Source organism: Danaus plexippus, chromosome Z, assembly GCF_018135715.1.
Source record: "Danaus plexippus chromosome Z, MEX_DaPlex, whole genome shotgun sequence".
NCBI classification, from domain to species: Eukaryota; Metazoa; Arthropoda; class Insecta; order Lepidoptera; family Nymphalidae; genus Danaus; species Danaus plexippus.
This window is the reverse complement of record NC_083559.1, coordinates 8996067-9019791: the sequence shown is the minus strand read 5'-3', so window position 1 is coordinate 9019791 and position 23725 is coordinate 8996067. Positions and strand designations below refer to the sequence as shown.

General features: G+C 29.3%; 1 protein-coding gene across 2 annotated transcripts in view; it reads right to left on the bottom strand.

The window, feature by feature from the left end:
- Positions 1-23725, bottom strand: part of LOC116777877 (glutamate receptor 1-like) — a 71688-nt gene that overhangs the window by 5570 nt on the left and 42393 nt on the right. For both annotated transcript variants that reach the window (XM_032671646.2, XM_032671645.2), the window contains exons 5-16: positions 20948-21201; positions 19990-20139; positions 14832-15038; positions 14180-14287; positions 13363-13591; positions 11604-11692; positions 10736-10903; positions 5802-5933; positions 5604-5692; positions 4897-5035; positions 3367-3494; positions 945-1059 (exon numbers count right to left, since the gene is read on the bottom strand). In XM_032671646.2, the coding sequence (XP_032527537.1) occupies positions 945-1059; positions 3367-3494; positions 4897-5035; positions 5604-5692; positions 5802-5933; positions 10736-10903; positions 11604-11692; positions 13363-13591; positions 14180-14287; positions 14832-15038; positions 19990-20139; positions 20948-21201 (1808 nt within the window). The remainder of the gene's footprint in view (positions 1-944; positions 1060-3366; positions 3495-4896; positions 5036-5603; positions 5693-5801; positions 5934-10735; positions 10904-11603; positions 11693-13362; positions 13592-14179; positions 14288-14831; positions 15039-19989; positions 20140-20947; positions 21202-23725) is intronic.

Below are 23725 nucleotides of genomic sequence, written 5' to 3'. Positions count from 1 at the left end.
ATAAGCGCTACTGAGTAGTAATAGAATTACTACGCCGTTTTCCGTGTAATTAGTTTCTGTTGCTAACTCATACGTATGTAATATTTCAAATACTTTAATATTGACAGATTTTTCAATTGCAGTTATTTGTTAGAAGACACAAATATTAAAATGTTACTCAAAAATAGATATATACAAGTAAAAGTTATAACAGCCGTTTCATAATTATATTTTAAATAGATAGTACGGCCAGGTTCAGTAATCTCCTTTCACTGGTGTTTCATTTTGTTGTGAATTGATGGATTTATTCTAGATTCATGTTGCAGACGACATATGAAGTTCACGATTATTATTTTTATATCGTGCAAAAGATGCACAGTGCTTAAGCTTTATTCAGATTCATATTTTGGTCACGTGATATTTTTAAAACATCATGATATTAAGTTTGTACAATCGAAATAGTGAATATACAATACATAACAAACGTCTTACATAAAAAAAATATTAAAAAAAAACATTTATTTAACCGTTTTAAAAATCCAGTGTTAATAATATATTGTAAAGAAAAGTGAAACAGCAAAAGAAAATTTTAATTAATAACAGTAATAAATAAAAAAAAATTACTTGTTTAATTAGTTACTATAAAAAAAAATTTTTTCATTTTATGGCAAAAATTTCTGCCCCGCTGACGACTCCTTTTAAAAAACAGTTTTTATTAAGTATTTAAAAAACTGTTAATTATGACCATTTTGCATTTTTAAAGTATTATTTAATAATAACGTAGTCTTGATACAGTATAATTAATCCTAACATTTATTAAAACTGTCAGATCAGGACTATTTTAATATAACAATCCTTATGATTCTGACATTTTAATTATACTAAAATTTTACAGTGTGCGTTCCTTTGATCTTGTGCCGTCAACATTAATATAAATGTAGAGGTTAAAAATAAATAAAGGGCACCTCATCTTTCACGAGGTCGCAGTCAGGTTTGTTTGTAGTCAACAGCCACTTCTTCCATAACTTAGATATAACACCATCTTTCTTCATATTGACGATCGCTAAATTTATTCCCTCCCTGAAATCGATGTACTAAATATTAATACATAGAATATGTAATGAAGTTATTTTATGTAGATAAGTAATGCAGGTCTATTCATATATTGATAAGATTATTATTAGTACATGGATTAATATTGTTTTGCAATGGTAAAGTTTTAAAAATATTATATACATATATCTATATCCGCCCTGTACAACTTACAACCTCTATACAATTTTCACCTTGATAGTTTGGTTACTTATAAATTTAAGGATTGAAATATAAATCAGGATACTAAGCTAGTTGTACATAATTAAAATCACAAGCCGCAAACACAAAATCCCATCTATAATTTTTAGTTAGTTGGTTGTTTTTTTTAAATATGGCCTTCATCCGTGCAAAGACGTGCACAGTATATTCTGCCAGTGTCGCGTAGAATGGAGGAGACACGAAAAAATACATGTATGAATATGAAGTGAAGTGATATCTATATAGATAATGTCACAATATGAATTTATTAGTATTTCTAAAGTAGTTTTTCCCTTGACAGTCAACATACATTGTTCCTCAAAAAATTATTGAATCAAAATTAATGTACGGTAAAACGCTTCCAACCTAGAAACGCCATCCGTTTTCCCATTTTAAGAAATATTTTGTTGGTTTTGCTTTATAATTTACAGAATGCAAGAAACGTTTCTTCGTCGTTCCTTTTCATATTTATTTTTAATTTTTAATTCATATCTATTTTTTTTTATATAATGTGAATTTTATATTTTTTTGAATCATAATCGCAAATCATGTTCCATAAAAATACCGAAATATAAATTCTAAATGCAGGACAACCCACTTTTGACAAACCCCGCGTATATTTACGACTATTCAAAATTCAACCGGGAATTACAGAGATTTAGACTAGATATCGGCGCCTCCCCGCGCTGTAGTTTACCAACCAGCCCGCCTCCAACATGTATTACCTCGTTTTTATTTATGCTATCGTGCCTCTAGAAATGGACTTTTACCGACCATTAACTTTTTCCAATTTGATCTTTATAGGATTTGTGCACTTTTCTCGCTTATATTTTGAAGCTATTTTAGAAGTTCGACGCCATAATTCACTTTTCTGCTTGAAGACACAATATAACGTATAGGTTGTTATTTAGCTGAGCTACATTGATCTTTGTTTATGCTCATTTGAGATCCTTTATGAATTAAAGTACTGTAATCGTTCCCAGCTTCTTCATAAAAGGTTGATTGTAATAAGTTTTTTGTATCATATCCAAGCTTTGGATGATCTTAATTTTTTATTGTTTCAATAGATTATAATTGTTGTCCGACTTTATAATAGTACGAATACAGATATTTTTTTACTTAGTTATGACATATACATGAGAATTTATATTTAAAAATAAAATTTAAAAACGCTTTTAATAAACCATTTCATTTTCGGGACGAAGTAAGCCTTCTCAATAAGTTGGTTCACAACGAAATGTGACACAAAAGTTATTTTGATATATCTAGCAGAAAATATCTATGATTATTATTGCTAGAAAATAAAAAGGTAAGAACTTATGTTAGATATAAATTTTGAATTGCAATCAAAATGTTTTATTCTTAAAAATGTTGCTTACAAGACGAATCTTTTTTATATAAAAATTAATTTGCTCAGACCAATCATTTTAAAAGGGATTTTTTTCTAAAAAAAAATTCGTAATGTTCTTTTGACCACTCGCGCATACCATATTGCCCGCTAAAACAAATACAACATATCGAAAGAACGAAGTAGTCGCCACAAACTCATGTTATTACAGACCTTAAAAACTTAGTTTCTGGACACAGAACGAAAAACGTCTTTTAGAAATAGATGTTAATCACATATTTAAGATAAAACTTTATTGTAAAACAAAAGAAAATTACCAATCACTTCAGCCTGTAGATTTATAATAAAGAATACTTATGTAAATTAAGTATTTGTTTAGAATTATACTTCGCATATATTACTATATATGTGTACTGTACACATACTAGTGTATTGCAAGATCTATTTTCATTATAATAAATATTTCAACTTAGGTATGTTGTAATATAGAAATGCAAATAGAGAACTCAATATTTATTTTATAATTTTCTTTTATTATAGTTAATTCTATTGACTTTTGTAAGAATATATTTTAGTTATGTTGTAATGAAAAGGTTATTCAACAGTGTTATCCAAAATGTTACCAATTACTTCATATGCTATGTAATATTTTTAAACTAAATTATACAATTAACGTCACAAACTGCATAAAGGTTAAAACATTTAAAACAAAAAAATAATAATAATATTATAAGTAGCTTTCTTACCTTAGAGAAGATCCCTTAGCCATGGCAATACCAAAGTTTACTTGCTTGTATTTACATGCACGGATATCTCGATAGTGAGAAAAACTCATATCGAAGTCACTGACTAGATCAGGGTTTGTGTTTGGGGTCTGTAAGTATATTTAATTTTATTTTATTACTACATATGAAATTAAAATTATCAGTTTTTGCAACAAGCTATAAGGAAAATATATCAAATATTTTTGTTATATAACATGTGTATATATAGAAAATATATAAGTGTATATATAGAAAATAAATAAAGGCAAGAAGATTAGTAAGGCAATGTTCCTAAATAGCAACTATTTAATTGCTAGGTACAGACAAATATCTCTAGATAAAGGAATTAACTAACTAAAGAAAATGTTAAACTATGAAAGTGACTATGACCATACATCCTTTTTAAATTAAAAATATAAGTAATATAAATATATTCAAAGTCTATTTTTTTTATATTGACACTGTGACAGGTTTTTATCAGGTTAATTCTGCTTCCACTTGTGCAACGTGTTTACATTTTATATCCCGTGTAGTGTTCCAAATGTCGTTGTGCCGTTGCCGTCAAAGAAAACTTAGATGTAGAACAATGTTAGAGAGCGAAAATGAAGGATCTTTTGCTCATTTTGGGAATTTCCAATGTGTTTCTAAGAAGTAACAGAAAACTCTTGCTTCTGGCTTTTACAATATTTTAGCTGCTCAGTTTTATGTTTATATATATAAATAGCTCCAATGTATTTTTCGATCACCGCTGCTTTGCCAACTATATATATATATATATAAATTTGACGAAGGCTTTTTCAAATATCCAAATTGTTTCAAATATTAAGCTATATAATTCTCCGCTTAGCTGATTATTAGCTGTTTGTCATATAAAAAAATGGATGTAGTTTAGGTTAATACAATGTTTAAGAAATAAATTATATCTTTACATTTATTATATTGTTATTTATAATCTTATTAGAAATATCAAAATAGAACAATTTACCATTGATAGTCACATTAGAAGTTAGGGTCTCATAATTAATGAAATCGGAAATAAGTGTACCCATTTGTTATTCATGGCGCGTTCTTACAAACGCAATTCTGAGTTGCAATGTTCTAAAATACTCTTAGTTTGACACTATGCGGTTAATAATTTATAGAGTTTGCAAGGATACTTCAGAATTGAATCTTAATTCAATGCAATAATAATAAGTAGATATTAAACAAATTCAACTATTTTATCTCAAATATATTTTAAGATGACATAAAAATGTTTACATGTACGATAAATAAAACGGACAGATATAAAAACAAAAAAGCATTGTCTATGGCTTTGGAATAATATTATGTCAATTATTAAAAAAGAGATATAAAGTGTGTAAATTAATAAACTATACATTTTATTAAAAGTAAGTAGTCGGTGTTTTAAAGTAAAATGAAAATGATATCTGTTTGCCATGAAACGTCTTCAGACAGTCGCCTTGCTCTATATCTACTTTTAATTATATTTTACCTGCTATTGTGCCTTACTTCGTTTATAGACTCGTATCTAATAGGTTGCGAGATGCGTTCAACAATCAAGTATGCAGCTAGGTTTGCAGTGTATGAACACACGAGAATTAGTGCGAAGAACCACCATACGATGCCAACTATACGACCCGATAGAGACCTGATAAAAAAGGAATAGTTTCATGTAACAAAGGGGCGGATTAACTAATTAAAATGTACATTTTATTAACAAAATCAGTTTTAGCTCTTTTGCATCTAGTATTCAATATTATAGATAAATTATTATGTTACAGAATTTTAAAAGATAAAGTAGTACAAATATATATAAAAAAAAGTTGCCGAGAAAAAAAGAATATCACTTTACGAGTAAGTATGTATGTATGTATGATATGATTAATAAATCGAAACTCATAAAACCGGACCACTCAATGTTTATTATATCATTATTTTTGATGTAACAGTTGTTTTTCTGTAATTGTATGTTTATTGAGCCTCCTATGCCAGTTATAAATGTGCCATACTGTTCCTAGTATTATACACGCACATTTTTACACAGAACAGGAGTATTTTATTTAAATTGTCTTGCTCAAGATAGCTTTCTTCACCGGTCCTAATACTGCACTTTTATATTCTTTAGTATTATAGTTCAGATAAGTTTATATTTTAACTATAGAAAATTTATAATTATTAAGAAATCTAAGTAATTATATCAAGTTATTATAGCTTACTTTGGTACAACATCACTGCCTTGCTGCATAAACGATCCGAGGGAGAACCAAAATGAATTCCAAATGCTGAATTTGTTGTGCAAGATAATCTGAAAATATAAATAAAATCATATTTTCTGAAAAATAAATCACACAACTTGCTAAGTTTTTCATTGTATTTCATAGTATCTTAAGAATAAATGCATTGCATTATTTTACCTCATTGGTATTGCTAATTGGGTGTTCTAAATGTGTATCGGTTATAGACACAGATCGCCACTCGTAGGGTGAGAATCTCGACACTAAGAATAGTACTATACTGACGGCAAAAAAACTGAATATAACACATAGCTGAAAAATAACATAAAACATACGTTACATTTAAGTATTAATAACATATAATTTAAAGGTAAAGTACATTAAGAGTGATCAGTGTCGAAAATAATTTTGAGCTCAACGGTCTAATTTAAAATATTCATCTATGTTAAATTTTTAAGGCAAAGCGATACGTGCAATGCTATGACATCTTTATTTGCTTATGATGTTCAAGATCAGAAAATAAAACACTGTAGTGTAAAGAAGAAAGAACCAAAAGTAGGTAGCGGTGAGTTGGACATTATTGAACATCTAAGAACGACATATATTGTTAAACAAAACAAAAATAGAGCGATTACTAGTAAATTTATTAAACTACGTACGCACATTGCATTGCATCAATCAATTAAATTTATATTTATATGTAAAAAAAATAAAAGGGCGTGATATTACCAAACTTATGAAATAATATCGTACCAAGTTCTAATACAATCGTATCCATATTAATTACTCATTCCGGTAATTGTCTAAAGCAATAATAAAAAAATCAATATAATTTTAAGTTTTCACAAACGCGACGTACAAATAAGGACACCAAAATCCTTTTTATTTCTAGCAATATTCCAAAACAATATGAAAGTATAATGAATAATAACAAAAACTTAAATTCTCCGTGGCAACAAAATATTGATATCTTTCTGAATACGTCACACTCTAAAATAATATTTGATCTACATTAATATATAAGTTGGTTCAAAACTATCAATCATAAAGTTTTTATTAGACGCAACTACAGTAAAAACCTCATTTTTACGCAATTCTAGCAGGCGATTCGTTTTCTTTTTAACACGTCTATGTATTTAAATTTTGTTGTTGGACAGAACTCAAACCTTCCTTACAATTTTTACTTTTTTATATGCTTTAAATTTGAAACGAACTTACTAGGGCTGCCTTCGAAGTACGTTACAAGAATAAATTGATGTAAGTTCAGGACAGGCCCAAGTCTTTTAGTAGGTTGTAGAGAGATTTAGCCGTTATACCTCTCGCTCCCACTTCTACCGCGTATAAATCCACGACGAACCTATTTCGAGTGAGTTCGTTAGTGAGCTAGTAATATTTGTTGTCCTTGATGGTATGGTCTTTGAGGTTGTTGGTTTCCCAAGGAAGCGTAAGCTCTATCATCACAACGAGCTTTAAAATTCGCGAATACATAAATATGTCTGGTCTGGAGGCCGACGCACAAATATCGTTTTTGACGCACAAGTATTGTTTTTCATACGTATTCATCATTATAGTTCAAGCCGAAGCCGCTTTAAGGATGGAGTAAGGCTTGACATTCGATTTTATAGCCCTAGTGCTCTCTCTCACAAAACCTACTGATCGGTCGTTTGTGCTTATTTCCCTTTGCGCTCTGGCTACCGAAAGACTAACCGCTTCACGTATGATTTCCAGAACCCTATCGTGACGACGCGAGTATTTACCGCCATCCAGGAGTATCTTATATCACCTTATATCACACTAACAAATGCTTAGCAGTTCCAACTGCCTTCCCACAGATATAGCAAGTCTTTTCGATAACTTTACCCCATCTTACTAAATTACTCTGATCTGGGAGAGTCATCTAGAACGCATTGAGATAGAATTTTAGCAATGCTGGCGACCAATCATGGATTAAGGTGCGCCATTTTAGTACTAATGGGATGCAAAAATCTGCTATGTCTAACCACTCTTTCTGCATTTCTAAACTCATTGCATGGATCTTATATTTATCATTCTCGTTTTGCCGAATAAAAGACTTCAATATATCCGTATCTTGGACTTTCTTACTTGATCCTAACCTTACTCTGTTACTTACTCTGTTACTCCTATCATAAACTGCTTGTGGAATTGAAGCCTTGACTCTAGCTCTGGGGCATTTTTGTCTTTTGGGAGCGATGTAACGACGTCATCCTGGGATGTCCCCAGGATATGTCTCTTGGAAACTCTCAGGTGTTTATAGAGCTCTGATGGCCTTTTTAGACTCATCCTAAAACTATTGCGATCCCTGAATAAAGTAGATGAGTCAGCCATAAGCGCAGGCCGAGCCACCACTTCAACATCTTTATGACGCCTGCATCTAACTTTGACAAAAGAGTTTTATTAAAATCATAGACGAGGAAAGGCCAATTTAAACGTGATGTTAGGTAATTATCGTAGATCCAAGCTTTTTTAACGTTACTGATCTGTTGGCTATCTACCTTGTTGAGATCGTTTAAAAAGCTATCTACTATACCTTCTAAAGATAGAGTACAACCTATATTATCAATCTTCCGACCGAGAAATTTAAATGGTGCATTTTCTGTAACCGTAGAAATGCATTGACCGCCTAACTATAATCCCGGATCGTATGAGGTGTATCTTGTACTCCGCCTACCGAGACACAGACAGTAACATTTACTTGGTTTTGTCCTCAATCCATCGGTCCACTCACAGAATCTATCCACTTCATCTAATAGTACTTGACAGTGTTTGGGGTTACGTGTCAGTATTGCGAGATCGTCAGCGAAGGCTAAAATGGATTCCGTGTATTTATTATTAAACTTGAACCGATACCCCCATTTTTTCTCGTTGCTGATTAGTTTATCTCCTAAGATATTAATTACAATATTAAATGCAATTGGAGATAAACAGCAACCTTGAAATAGTCCTACATTGTAACTAAAAGTTTTTGAATGGCCTTCTTTAGTTATTTAGTGATATCTAAGATTTCACCGCGTATACATTCAAAATATAGATTGAAAAAAATAATAATTAAACACAAATTTAACACTTGAATAAACGTATTAATTAAGATTAACATTTATGTTTCTTTAGTAAACGCTACTTTACTAAATATTTGAAAGTTTCATTTGAAGGAATCTTACGTATTATAGTAGACACTGGAAATCGTTTGAAAGTCGATTAGCTATTATAACAAAGGAGCTATATAAAAATTCAGGAGTTAAAAAAGTAAAAGAGTAAGTAAAGGAGTAAAAAATCAGGCATTAATTTCGCCTAGACGAACGGACGGACTTACGGAGGACAGAAGGAGTACAGTAAGACGAACTACTGACACTACACATAAGTTGAAATCATCGAATACACTGAGATGTTTTTCATGTTGGAGGGATGACATAAAGTAATTTAATTTTATATCTTAAAATGCTATATATTTATGTACATTTATAAGTACATCAGTAACGTTTTTTGTGAATTCCAATATTTCCCATTGCAGATAATTTAATTGTATTTGAAATTCATTTAATAATAAAGGTTATGTTCTAGCCACTTAACGTACTTTATTAAAAATCCCTATACATAAAATAAGTTACAAAAAATAAAAAATATACATGTTTCTTTCATAGTATTAAAAATCTAATTTATTATAATGTATTAAAATATTATTTAAACACAAAATACCCAAGCTATTTTGCATTTTCCACCGAATTTTGTAATTTCGGTAATTTACATATAGTAATTACACTCAATGTACAATTAGAATTTCAATTTATTCATTGTAATGGAAAAGACTAATGCGAAACCTTATAGTTTCACTATAAATCAGTTAACTAAGAGCTTCGTACTCAGACCAAGAACTGTCATAAACATGGGGGAATAAGCTTTTATCGGATAATGCTTGTAGACGTCTTAGACAGTTATAAACACTTAAATTTTTACCGGGCTATATGAAGATCTTAAATAAATAACAAATATATATTATTTGCAATAATTAAAAAATATAACTAAGGTTAGTATAGTAACATAATAATAATAATTTGTGAAAATTATATTCTTCATAAACAATTTTAATCTGTTTACGTACACTATTCGTACATATAGACATTCATAGGACCTCACACTCTATACGACTTTGACCACTAACATTTAAAATGAATATTAAGCAAATAAGCGAAGCACAACGTGGAGATAGAAAAGTAGATCACAGAAAATTTGATTCCAATATGAAGAATAAAAATTAGCTTCCTCATATCTTAAATTAAGCTAAGTGGAATTAAGAACACAAAGAAACTATCTCAAAGAAGATATAAATTTTCAACGGATAACAAGAAAAGATTAAGGAAGAAAATAAAGACAACCACAAAAAATAAAGAGAACAATTATTTGTAAAGGCCGAAATAGTGAAATGTAGTATAGAATTTATTGATCTAATTTAAACAGGAGCTTAATAAAAAGGTTGCACATTTGCCATTTTGAAAGTGCACAGACCAATTTGGTATTTTAAGATTAAAAACTTTCAAGGGAAAATTCACTATTTGAAACGTTTACAAGATAAATTTAAATATTAACAAAATTACAACATCCAACTGATATTTAAATAAATACGCCAATCAATATAACACGAATAAAATAATAGTATATATTTAAAAAAAATTCATTATTTTGGTTCAATATGTTTTGAGAATTAAAATATTATTATCAAATAGTCGTAAAATTCGACGTGAAAACTGTTTATTGGGTTTGCATGAAACTAGTGCAACATTAAAAAACCATTGCATGCGTTTTAAAGAGTTGAAAACTCTTACTCCTGTTGATTACTTAAATGAGATAAAAATTAATATCTTAAAATTATGTCACGTACAGTTGTGGTTATGAATATTTAATAAGCCATATATTATATCACTCTTTACTGTAAATTGATAGTTAAAAATTGTTAAACATTCTTCTTTCATGATAATAAAAAAAATATAATAATAACGGCGCTTTAAAAATTAAAAATATACATATGGTTAAAAAAATATATACACTTTCAGATATACAAATTAAATTATAATTTATTATCTACAATTTTTTTAACTCACCCAAATTTCCTTGGATAATGGCCGGAGAAAACTAAAGGTACCAGAGAGATGCTTAGCATTTTTGGCTTGTTTAATCGGAGTTTCAATCGTAAGGAAAGGCTCACTGAAATCGATTACTTTCTCTCTTTCCGTGGTAATTGCTAGCGGCGCCACAGCTATTTCAGAGTCCTAGAAGAATATTGTTTTGTAAAACTTAAAAGTATTACAAACATAGTTTCCAACCATATTCCTTATCAGTATATCAAAATAACAATTTTTTTTCAGGTTCATATTTATCATTATTTTTCTTAACAACAATGTAAAAAATAATAATTTAAACACATGTAAAGCTGAAGAAAAAATTTAAATATTTCAATTAAAATTTGGCAAACTTCCGTAAAGATATATAAATAGTTTCCCTTTATTACTTTTTATATCTATGAGTACTTTACAACTAGCGCAAGCTAAATCTCATATATAGACGGATAGACTTGAAGCTTGGGCGGATATTAAATACTTGGCTGAACTTTAAACAAACGACTGAACGCCTAAGAGCAAAATACAAGATCTCTAATTCTAATGATACTTTACATTTATTCCGCTATTTATGAAGTACAGGCCGTTTTAATTCAACTATGGGTTATTTGGTAAGTTGCTTTAGTAGTATTTGTGTAAAATCCTGCGAAGCCAAAGAAATATCTTTTGAGATTTGATATAAAATAATAATAGAGGGAATTCGATTTAACTTCATGCTGATATACTTTAACTTAGGCTATTACAATTAGCTCATATACTTCATCTTATGACAATTGAAGCATCCTTTCATAAAGATATTTTGAAATACCAATTCTACTAAAGTATTTCCAATTAATAAGGAGACAGGACTTACCTTTCTTAATATTTCTCCCACAAGTCCGGACCAAATACGATGTGAGACTTCCTTACCAAACTTGCCATCTCGAACTACACGTATCTCATCTATAGAAAAATTACAATTAATTGAACGTTGAATGTATTTTTTACATTTACAGCGGATCAAAGTCTCTTAATGAATTGTTGTTAAATCTCACATATAATTTAATTGATTTTTACATTTTTAAAATGAAGTAGTTGTTTGTTTTTTTTTTCATAGAGAATCGGTCCTTTTAGTTTTTGGAAGGATATAATATCTTTAATTTTTTCATAATTCTACTTAGAAAAAAAAATATTTTTAAAAAATGAAAAATATTTTAATGAACATGGGTTAATGAATTCAAATGGGTCTTGTAGACAAGCCAAAACTTTTGTAATGAAGATAAATCGGAATGTAGCATAACTATTATTTATTAAATTTTATTTTAAAGGAATTATTAACCATACACCATTTTAGGTACCCGGCTATGTAAAAAATATGTACCAAGAACAAAAGTTTGCTGTTTAGGGTAATATTCTTACTGCAAAATTTTATTTGATATCTGAAAATGTTTCATAGAGGTAGATGAAATAAATACAAAACTAAATTACTCCTACCACTCCTTAATCGATTTTAGGGCAATGTTTTATTTGCATCATTTAAGTAAATTGCATTTGAGACAAACGCCAATGTAAGTCATTACGAGTGCGTCTTATTTGGTTCGAAAATTTGGTATATTAGCTTTCCTCTTACGTAGTATATTTTCTTTACATAAATTTAAATTTGAATGAAACTAAAAACTTTGTCAAGTTACATAAAATGACTGAATGTGTTTTAAAAAAAGATAAAGAGTTGTGTGTTTTCATTTTATTAAATTTTCGCTTGCGTAAAAAGAAATTTCCTTGCAAAGGGTTTAATGTATGGTGGATTAAGGATTTCGATGCTTTAATATTTCTTTTATTTATTAATTTTTTTAAAGTTTGAGAGCCGAGATAAACATTATCACAATAAAAATATTACATATATTACATTTATTCAAACCGTTAGTAACAATGACCGATCTTTTCTTTATATTTTTATATATAACCTAAATTTATATTTTTACAAACAGTAATGCTCTGGGTTTTTTCTGTTTTTACATTTTATAAATAGACTTTCAACAAGACATTTCCCATGCCACAATTTAACTTAGAACTTTATACAGATATTTTGTTCTTCTTGGGATCATTTTATTTTCGACAGAAATGGTAGAAATGTTGTGATTCCAAAAGAAAGAAAAGATGGATAACTACCCGTTTCCATAATTTACTCCAATAATTTTCTTTTCTGTGTTGGTCCTACAGTGATTAAATTAGTTTGATGTCATTGTAATTTATATTTCCCTAATTCTAGTTTCCCTAAGCATGTCTATTTTTGGTAAATTCAATTGTTCGTTATGGTCATGAACAGGGATTTGTTTATTTTTTAAAAAGTTCCTAAAGTAGGTAAAATTTATATAATTATGATAGTTTAATTATTCCGTCAAAACTTTTGTAAATAATATACAAATGTGTAAAAAATGTCATGTAATATTTTTTGCAACATGTTAAAATTTTAGTTATACTTTGAAAATATATCACGTATACTTTGATTAAGTATTTATTTATGTGGTTGTGCTAGTATTGCCAGAAAAAGCTTCAAAAACTTGTTGAATAATAATATGTAATTATAAATTAATATATATAAAAGTTTAATCCTTTAATTAAGTAAAATTTACATTTGATTCCGAGTTTAGCGGCAATTAGATCAACCAAGTCCTTGCAAAATCCATGAAATTGGTCTTCTCGTTGCCCATATTCCACCGGCTTCATCATCATAAAGGGATCTTGTAAAATTGTTGTAATTGTGTACGTTTTATTTGTGTCGAAGAAAACGGGAGCAGTAGGTAGTTGAATATTTTTTGAAGGAACAAGCGTTAAACCTTGTTTATCTGTCCATGTTGCGACCTGTGTTAGAAATAATTTCTTGATATTGATATCAATTTATATACATGCATTTATTATTTTGATATGTCAAATGATCAAATGATCAAATGATCAAATGATCAAATATCATTTAAAATATTTTTGATTAATTCAGTTATAAATATTTAAAATTCTAATACAATTAAAAAAGCTAAATTGTAAGTCTATTGCAAAACAAATATAAAATATATATAGGCGGAAAATTATAAAAGTTGTAAAATGTACTTTTGGTATTACTATGGATATCGGTGGAAATTGATGAGTCCATCGTTTGAAAACCGAAAGCCTGAAATTTGCAATCTCCGGAGGCTAACTTTGATCCACATTAATGATGTCCGTGAGATTAAAACTATCGATTCAAACAAACGAGGAGTTTATTAAAAACTATAAGGATAATGGTTTGTTACATTTTTGATTTTTTTCTTTTTATAAAAAAACGTAGAATATTTGAGTAAATATATTTTACTTAAATTGTAATTTATGACTAAATATATATTTACTTCTATTTTTTCTGTTATGTCTAAATAATTAGGCATAACAGAAAAAATATTGCAATATAAAAAACCTTACCTTCACCATAGCACTTCGCACTGTCATTTCCATCACATGCAGCGTAAAATTACAACGGTGCCCTTCTTCATTAAACGATATATTTCCGGTTAGACCCTCGATATCCGTCTAAAAAAAAATTAGTTTTGCAAAAGATTTTGATATACAGCTGTGAGAACATAAAATGAAGGTGACCTCAACATATGTCCAACGAAATGTTTTCTAGTTTGAAACACTGGTTCAGAAATCACTTTTTATCTCAGATCCTTGGCCCTTTCTGTAACTTATGTGAATGGTTACAGAGGATCGTAAATATTTTTTATACTCTCGACCTACATTATTCGATTTTTATTATAGTTACACGTGTACGATAAATTATCTTATTATTAAGAATATAATCTTAAAAAATAAGAAAAAATCCGCAGTCTTTTAAAATTATATATATAACTTATACTACAGCTAAATATTTGTTTAATTTTGATATTTTATTACAAAAGCAGTGTCAAAGTCTTTTAATTCAATTTTCTAAAGCAATCGTCGACACAAGAAAGTTTTTTTACTAAAAATACTCTTGAGATTTGAATGTTTGTTATTATTATTTTTATGTTGTTTAAAATAAATAAATAACAGTCTCTATTTTAAGAGACATTTCAATGTTTTTAAGTTTTCTTACCTTCTTAATAAGTCTTGATATTTTATCTCCATGCTCAAATGGTACTACCCAGCTTTTTCCTGGATTGCAATCGATGACTTTGGTTGAATTCGCTTGAGCGGCAGCGCGGCGGAGGGCACTTCTAAATGCGTCTGGTTTTTTTTTCCACAGGCGTCCTAAGGCATCCATGAGCACCTGCACTCCATCATACATAAGTGCAGTTTGAGCCTAAGACAGATGACCAAATGACATACGTAAACTTTTTAAAACAGTACTCAAAAAGAAGAAATAATAAAATATTTACAAACAGAACTCTATAAGACAACATTTTTTCGTAATTGACAGTAAATAATATAAGCAACCGCAATTATTAAAGTTTAAACTGTTTTGAAGCTGATGACACATATTTTATACAAAGCCCATACTTATGGTTTCATTAGAATTTAAATTAGTGAAATCTACATAAACGCGTTATTACTCCACGTCGAAATTTTCTTCGAGATCCATATTTACACCTCGAGAACAAACTTTATGTTACGCGAAGGGTTATCGTAAAATTTTGTTGATACTGTGCAATAAACGAAGTTTACAGATATAGTCAATGATTGTGTCTATATTTTTCATATTCATCGACGTTTTCTTGTATTTTACGTTACTAACTTTGTTTTTTATTGGAATGGTTAACTTTGTTTCTTAGACCAAGCCAGGAAAAACAGTAATAATCAAACTTTAGTAGGTTTTGTAGAATTGAAGAGTAAGCTTTAAAAACGCTCAACACATTAATAGAAGTATAACTGTAACTTTATAAGTCTCAAAAAATATATATTTTCTTGTAAGCATTCAATTTTTTGTTAACATTTGTTTAAATTGTTAATGATTACAAATTATGATGTATAATTAGGATTTTATTTAAAATTTAGCTTAAGTATTCCGAATTTAAGAAAGTTCTAATATAGGTTCAAAGCGTTATGTTTCAAATCAAAAATATGTTTTTTTAAATGAGCCTAAAAACACATATTACTCTTGTGAGTTATATATTCGAGCTTTATTCTACTTTGGTACATAGTTTTACTAGATAGCGTAAAAATAGGTTCTTAAAAAAATAAACCTGAAAATTTTGCAACTTTTATTAACTGTTTTAGAAAACAGACTTCAATAACAAAATTGTTTATATGTATGGAAATTTTAATAACATCCTGATTTAAAAGGAGCTTAAGGTACGCATTATCAACAATATATCATCCATACATTCGAAAGTCTTGTAATTCGACTTTCTGATCAAAATATTGATGTAAAAGTATATTTTTTCTAAGTTTTCTCGTTTTCCCCCGAAGATAAATATGGTTTCAGCGATAATTTACATGCCATAGAAAATATTTTTTTTTAATATATTAAAGTAAGGTTAACAACTTCTATTTACTAATAAGTTTAAAAAAAATTGTATAATTTTATTTTTTTAAGATATATTTTTTAATACATATAAGATAGGAAACCTTATAGCTCAAAGAATTTATGTTTTAAGTTTACTGATAGCTAAAAGATGTCGGAAGTAATGGGGTTGTTAAATTCGCTTAAGTGCTGATCACTGTCACATCACTTTCGACGTGGGTCTCCACCGTCCTGACTGTTCTTTTTCAGGAGACTCGATGACCTTGATTTGAAACTTGTCGATCCAATTAGTTTGGTCAGCTCAAAGTACTGCCAAAGGGACTAAAGAGACCAAACCATGAGGAAATTAACTTCCCGCAACAACGCCAAACAACAGATGTTCTGGTGTTTATGTTCGTTCTGTGTGTTTTAGAGGGCTCCCTCACATTTCTTACTCACCAGACTGTTTTTTCCATCGGCTTAAAGGAAGAAAGACTGGTAATTCTTCAGAAAAAAGGTAAGAATAGCTGAATCTTCCTTTTGAGATTCGTCTGATATACTTCCGGGAGGAGGCGGGACTCGTAGTACGAGCAATATCTACTCCTATCAGCGAAAAACTCTTGTGCTCGAGGACAGATTTACCGGATTGCTAACTGGGATTCCGGTGGAGGAGACCGTCTATAGGTATCATCAAGTCACGGATGGGGGTTTGCTATGATAAGTCAAGGTCAAGGGATTCGGAATCCTTCTCTTTCAGTTAATAAAGGAGGTCCCCGAGTCATTAGGTGCTTTTTTATTTGAGGGATTTCGCTTTGGTTTACCTGTCGTTCAAAGCAGTAAAATTAATCTGTAGAATCGATGGAGAAACGCAGGTTGAAGTTTGTTGCGAAGAATTTGTAGGGATCTATTTTGAAGTTTCTGCTGTGGAACTTTGCGTAGGTTGCTTCGTAGCTACTTATACTGGCTATTTATGTGATCCGAAATAAAGATTTTTTTAAAGTTATTTCTCTTCATAATAGAAAATGAAACGCTTGTTTAGATATAATGTACTATTACTGTAAAACAGTGATTTAGTGATAGTGGAAAATTTTATAACTGAAATGACTTGAGAAAACAGTTATTATTGATTAACTCAAATTGGCATAGTGTGAAAAGATTGTATTCCCGAAAAAGTTATCTCTAATGATAATTCCATTCCTAATCCATCTAACTCTTTTGAAAACAATTTTTACATATATATATATTGAGGACTTATTAGTGTGAATTTCTTTTATCAATAAAACTCTTTCAGGACTACTATGTAAAAATATACATTAATGAAACATACTAAGTGGAATTATGGAAATATCCCATTTTTAAATATATTATAATCATTTATAGTTAATAAAATAAGTCTTATTGAATTGTATCACTATTGATAAGGATTGTAATGAGAGGGACTTAGCTTCACTAATTTCATCTAAAAGCAAAACCATGATGATATTAATACTATATCGATTTCTTTTGAAGTTGTGCAAGTTATTATGAAGGATACATTACCCTATTAAGTAACGACCACGCAATTAACAAACGGAGCTACGTGAGTGTTTTTATTACATGGAATTAATATTTTATTAACGTTTCTACATTCATTAAAACAAGGATAGGGTTATTAAAAGTTTTGAACTATAATGTTTGATTTTTAACGACTTGTTATATCAATACAAATTATAAAAAAAAATTCGTCGCTGAGTCTGTCTGTCTGTTCGTGATGAACGGAAAAAATTATTGCACCGATTATCAAACAGTTATTATCACTATGTGGTAGCGTGATTCTCGAGGAAAGTTTTAGTATATAATTTGTTAACTTTTTGTACTTAATTATGTATACGTTAACGATATTTGTTGAAGATGTTGGGAATACATGAGCCGTCTGAGAGCTTTTAACGAAAACGCTCCCTTAAGTCTTTGAGATATAACAAAATAATATATGTTGGAATTGTGTATCTTATATAGGTCTACAGTAAAGTCCCCGGTGGCATATGTCTATACCTTAAGGATAACATACTATATAAATTTTACAGCTTTTAGAAATTCGCATTCCTAAAGCGTTTCTTAGAAGCTATTTAAATAAATACGGTATTAAGTCTTATCAAAATAAATAACTTCGTTTGTAAGCCTACATCAGTATCTGTAAATTACTTTTTAAATCATTTAAATTGGGTGTATTTGAAAGTTATCATGATAAAAATTTAATAATTCTCAAAATTAAATAGGCTATTTTATAGTTTTTGTAAATAGCCACTGCGAAGCCGAGGCTGGTACCTAGTGTATTTATACAATTTTTTGACTATTAAAAAAGCGATAAAACACATACAGGTTAACGAGGTTTCAATTTTAAAGCTTAGTTATAAAGCAAGCAACAATTTTTTTTTTTGCACAAACTAAATGTAGAAGAAATACATTGTTACGGAGAGCAACCGAGCAGACGGCCTACCTTATGGAGGTAGTACCGTCGCCCATGGACATCCGCAACATCATTTTGCGAATGTGTTGCCACCCTTAATTGGGGAAGATGGGGAGGAAAAGGTGGGAAAGGGAGGGAAAAGGGAAAGGGTAGGAAAGGTTTCGATAAGGGAAAGGGCAGCCGGCAGTCTCATTCATCGGACGAAACGCAGCTATTAAAGGCTTTTCTGTGAGAGGGTGGTATTTCCCCGGTCGAGCCAGCTCATCTTCGAGCTGCAGTAACTTGACCACAGCTAGGCTCTACCACCTCAAAAACTAACAAATATTTTTAGTTTTGGTTTGAAACTAACAAATATTTTTACTTTTGGTTTTGTACGTTGGTGATCTTATTTCATAATAAATTATTTTTACATTATTAAAGCGTAAAGATACGTTCTTTCAGTAATATATAATTTAATAATCATAAATTATACTGCAAAACATAAAATTATTTCGCAGTATTAAGTATTTAATTCAGAAAAATTTTTGAGGTAACGAAAGAAATTTTCACAGTTTTATAACTAAGATAGACTAATGTGTATACATATAAGCATAAATATATATAGATTTTTTCAAACAATAACATTTGTAATCCGTAGTTACAAACATTGGTTTTACATATATATGCACAATGAAATTTATAAACATGCCTGGTACAATGTTAATTACTATTTAATGAAGAGTTATTTATATTCATAACAAAATATAAGAGATGGAGTAAATATCTAAATCAGTTTTCTCCTATTACCTTTTAACAGAAACTTAATTTACAACCTGGCATGTCGAATCATTGGTTTCTAATTTTATAAGGTCTTTTTGATTTTTGAACTGTCACTAAATGTGTTAACTATTGTAAAATTGGCAATAATAAACTTGCTGTAGCAATATGATTTTATGTTATTTCTATGTTATAAGATAACAGATGATATAAGGATAAATTACATTAATATTACGACGTAAAGTCTTGGTACAGTATAATATCCATTACTTCCAATGAATAGGAAAGTGTGTCATCCAAGCAGCCTCATCGGATTTAGTCCTACTTTTCTATAAAGTAAGATAATTTTAAAACTTGTCATGATTTTTTTTTATACTTTTATTATGGAACGGGAATGAAATCAGCTAGCTTTATTCTCAATTATTTCAGTTTCTACAATCTGTTTCATAAATTCACATAACTATAATATCATGTTTAAATACAATTAAACTATATTAAATAACTGTTTTTATGAGGTAATAAAATTTAATGATTAACATCTTGGACGATATAATATATTTTAAATAAATATGCTAGTCCTAAAAATCCTTTCATGAAAAAGCTACTCACCGACACGGTACCCTTAAACCGGGGATCCATTCGTTTTAAACCTTCCATAAAATCCTTTACATTTTTTCTAGAAAGATCGACTATACGGAATCCGGTAATATTGAGTGCCCCGTACTCCGTTACCTCATCCTCCCAATGATCGTCCATAACCTGTAAATGAGAATGCCTTGAGTTACTCTGTTACGTGATTGAATTTAAAGAAAAAATTTGTAATATATTATTATTTATAAATTTCAATAAAAAATATGAAAAGTATAATAAATTTGTTTTTATTATTAAAGGTTATGAATCATTCTAATCTTTTTGTAAAAGCAGATGTCTTTAGATAGCTAATAGTGTCCTGTTAGTGTCTCGTTAGTGTTGAGTATTGAATTAAAATTATTTCTTAAGTGAATTTTGAACTGACTTTTTTTATGACATCTAAGACTTTCGCGGGTATTCATTTAAATGAAACAAATATTTTTCGGATTATTCTATGCGTATTTTATTATTTTATTAACTACATACTCCCGACGCGACGTTGTGGTTACTTTGCAGGAACCGTGATAACGGGCAGACGAGATGTGAATGTCTGTCTGTGTGTCTGTGTCTGAGACAATTAGGAAGTATGTAGTTTTTAAAAAAAATAAAATACGCAAAGTATAATGCGACAACCATTAGTTTCATTTGACTTTTGAAAGTAGATAAAATAGTATGCAGATTATTGGAATACTTGTATCTTAAATATTTATAAATAAGTCAAAAGATCTTAAAGGAAAGTAAATGACATTGAGTGATTGACCTTACGTTGAGTTATTGTGATGGTGCATTATTAAAATTTATTATTATTCATTAATATTTTCAAAATTTATATACATTATGGTCAAGAATTAAGAGCACATAGTATAATATTGAATCCAGCGTCTTCTTAATTTGACTATGATTACTTTAGGACTATTAATAATTCAAGATAACTGACCAGTCCGCTCAGCATGTAATGGTAAGTCCGACGGCCTAACTGTACTTTTCGTACGTGTTCCACAAGAATACTTTTTGCATTTTTAGCGTTGCAGTCCAGTACTATACGCTTGTTACTCCACCGGTCGTATTGTTCCAATGCTAAAAGGAAATCCATTGCGTCGGATGCATTGTATATGCGTTTTACTAAGGATATTTTAAATGCTGTTCTGCCAGGCTGCATTGTCTGATACAGTTGTTGTAAGCGCAGTAAGCCTATAAAAAAGAGGAATGAAAAAAAATGTTATCAATAAACATTGTAAGTAACAATAGTCGTCTTTATTATTGTAGATAAAAACATTTATTTTAAAAATTAATTTTAATTATAATTAATTGAACGAAATTAACTCTATCTTATAAGATGACTGTAATGTAAAAACACTTCCATTTCGAAGCATCTTATCTATAAACTGAAAGGGCCAATTGAACTTTGTTTCAAAGGTAATTTAGAGCATCGTTTTTTACATTCTCAAACTTTATAAATGTAAAAAATAAAAACATTTGCTAGGTTAATGTTTAGAGATTAATGTGATATATCAATTAAAAAAATACTAATGTTTTGGGTTTCTGCAATTCTCCACGTATAATTGTAAATTAAATGAACTAATAAAATTTATTATGATAAAAGACGTAAGGCTAAAATAATTTTACCTAAATTAATAATCAAACAATAAATTAAAAATGAAGGAAAATCTTTTAGGAATTACAAGAGTTGGAAAATATAGATTTTAATAAATTTATGTAGCATAAATAAATACTGCCAAAAAACTGTTGGTATTTTAAATAAATTCGAAATAAACCTTTTGAAAAACTTTAAGATTTTCACAACCGTATTCTTGTGTATATAACAGCCGGCTACATCTATTTGCCAATATTCCTAAACCAATTGAAGGCCGCACGCATTTTATCGAATTAAACGCCCCATATAAAATAAGCGATACGAAAAAAGGACAATGTGTGCTTCGAAGAGGCAAAAAATAAAATCTGTTTTCTGTAGAAAAGCTTTGCTTTTATATATTATATACGTGGTACGTTACTTTGAGGCGCGGAATTGTAAGCTTTTTTCTCTCGAAAACCACAGAGTAAGATAATGTAGACGAAAGTTTCACTAAAGTATCGTTGAATAACGTAATTTTAGAAATGTTTATCAAGGTTTATGGATAAGCATTAAAAGATGTAAATGTTTCTAATTTTAAAAATAAAAATCATAAAAAGGAAGAAAAAAAGTATGGTTCAAACTAGCTTATTTGGAAAAATAAGACCTTCAATTATCAGTGTTATATATTTTCTCAGAGTTTCAATTAAAAATAGTAAAGAAAATATTTTAGCCAACATAAACAAGTGTGATATAGAAGAAGTTTTATTCTTTTAATATTATTATCTTCTGGTAGGCGCAGGTTATTTAGTTTCTAAGCTCAAAATGTTTCATTTCTTCAAATTCAATAAATAAATTCAATTCTTAATCCTTTAATTCCAAACTGTTTCGATGTTAAGAGACAAATGTGCGGGTAGCGTGGTGAAAGTTTCTGATGCCGGACTATTTGCAACATGTGACGCGTTTGAACCCGTGACCCTTGAGGTTTCTGTCACCACTCGACTAATGGCATGTGACGTCAGCTGGGCAACATTAGTTATAAACTTATTGTCCTTTTTGTGCCTTTTTCATTATATTAACACGCTTGGTCCACTTTACTGTTTATTACAAGTAGTTTGATCAAAAATACTTTATTTTGGCTTGGTATCATGTCATAAAAATTATAATATTATAATAGAAGTATTACGACATGGGAATAGTAAAGATAGGTTTTTTATTCAATGCTTATATTAGCATTTGCAACGTTAATAAGAACCGATAGGATTTCTTTGCGTTGTTTCCTAATTGGAATTCAGACTATAGTTATGATAAAAAGTATTATCATCTGATATTACAAAACATTGAACTTTAAAATATATGCATGTCGTTTTACGATTTGAAAATGGTAAAATAATTTAATACTCCTTTTTTAAAAAAAATATTTTAATTATAATATTTAACTAAGTTAGTTAGACGAAAATATTTCCCTTTTTAAAAACTATTGTTCAATACAAAACAACTTTCAATGTCGTGAACAAAATGAACAGAACTGCGTGATCTGTGACGTTAGAAACATTTAAAAGCTTATCTTTCAGAAAATAATATAGTTGTAATTTACTTTATTAGATACTCCATACAAACAAAATAACTTTTAAAAGTGGACACAATTGAATTTAAATAACATTATCGTCACGTATTATTTACGATCGTCAGTAATGGAAGTCGATTTTCGTAATCACCTCGCTCGGCGATCATAAAGTTTTATTAAATACGAAACTTATTAAATAGCTGTAATTACGGGTCGTAAAGGCAGGAATTAAAAGCATTTTCGTCGCTTTGCGGCTACGGCTTTGCGGTTTGTTCACCTTAGGTAAATTGTTGTGGAAAACAGTTGTTGTTGACGAGACTATAGCAAGATGAGAATAATTTAGGAAAACAAAAAAGTTTTGATATAAAATTGTATTTTTGAAATGCAAAAACATTTATAAAACTGTGGTTAAACTGTACTAAATCGTATACTTCTTAATATTATACCATTATTCATAGTTTTACTAACAAATACGTGTTTATTATAGCAAACGACTAGAAGTACTCATCATATTTTGGAAAAGTTTCAAATCTATAATCTAATAGTGTTTGCGAATGGTACATACACTATCACGATTT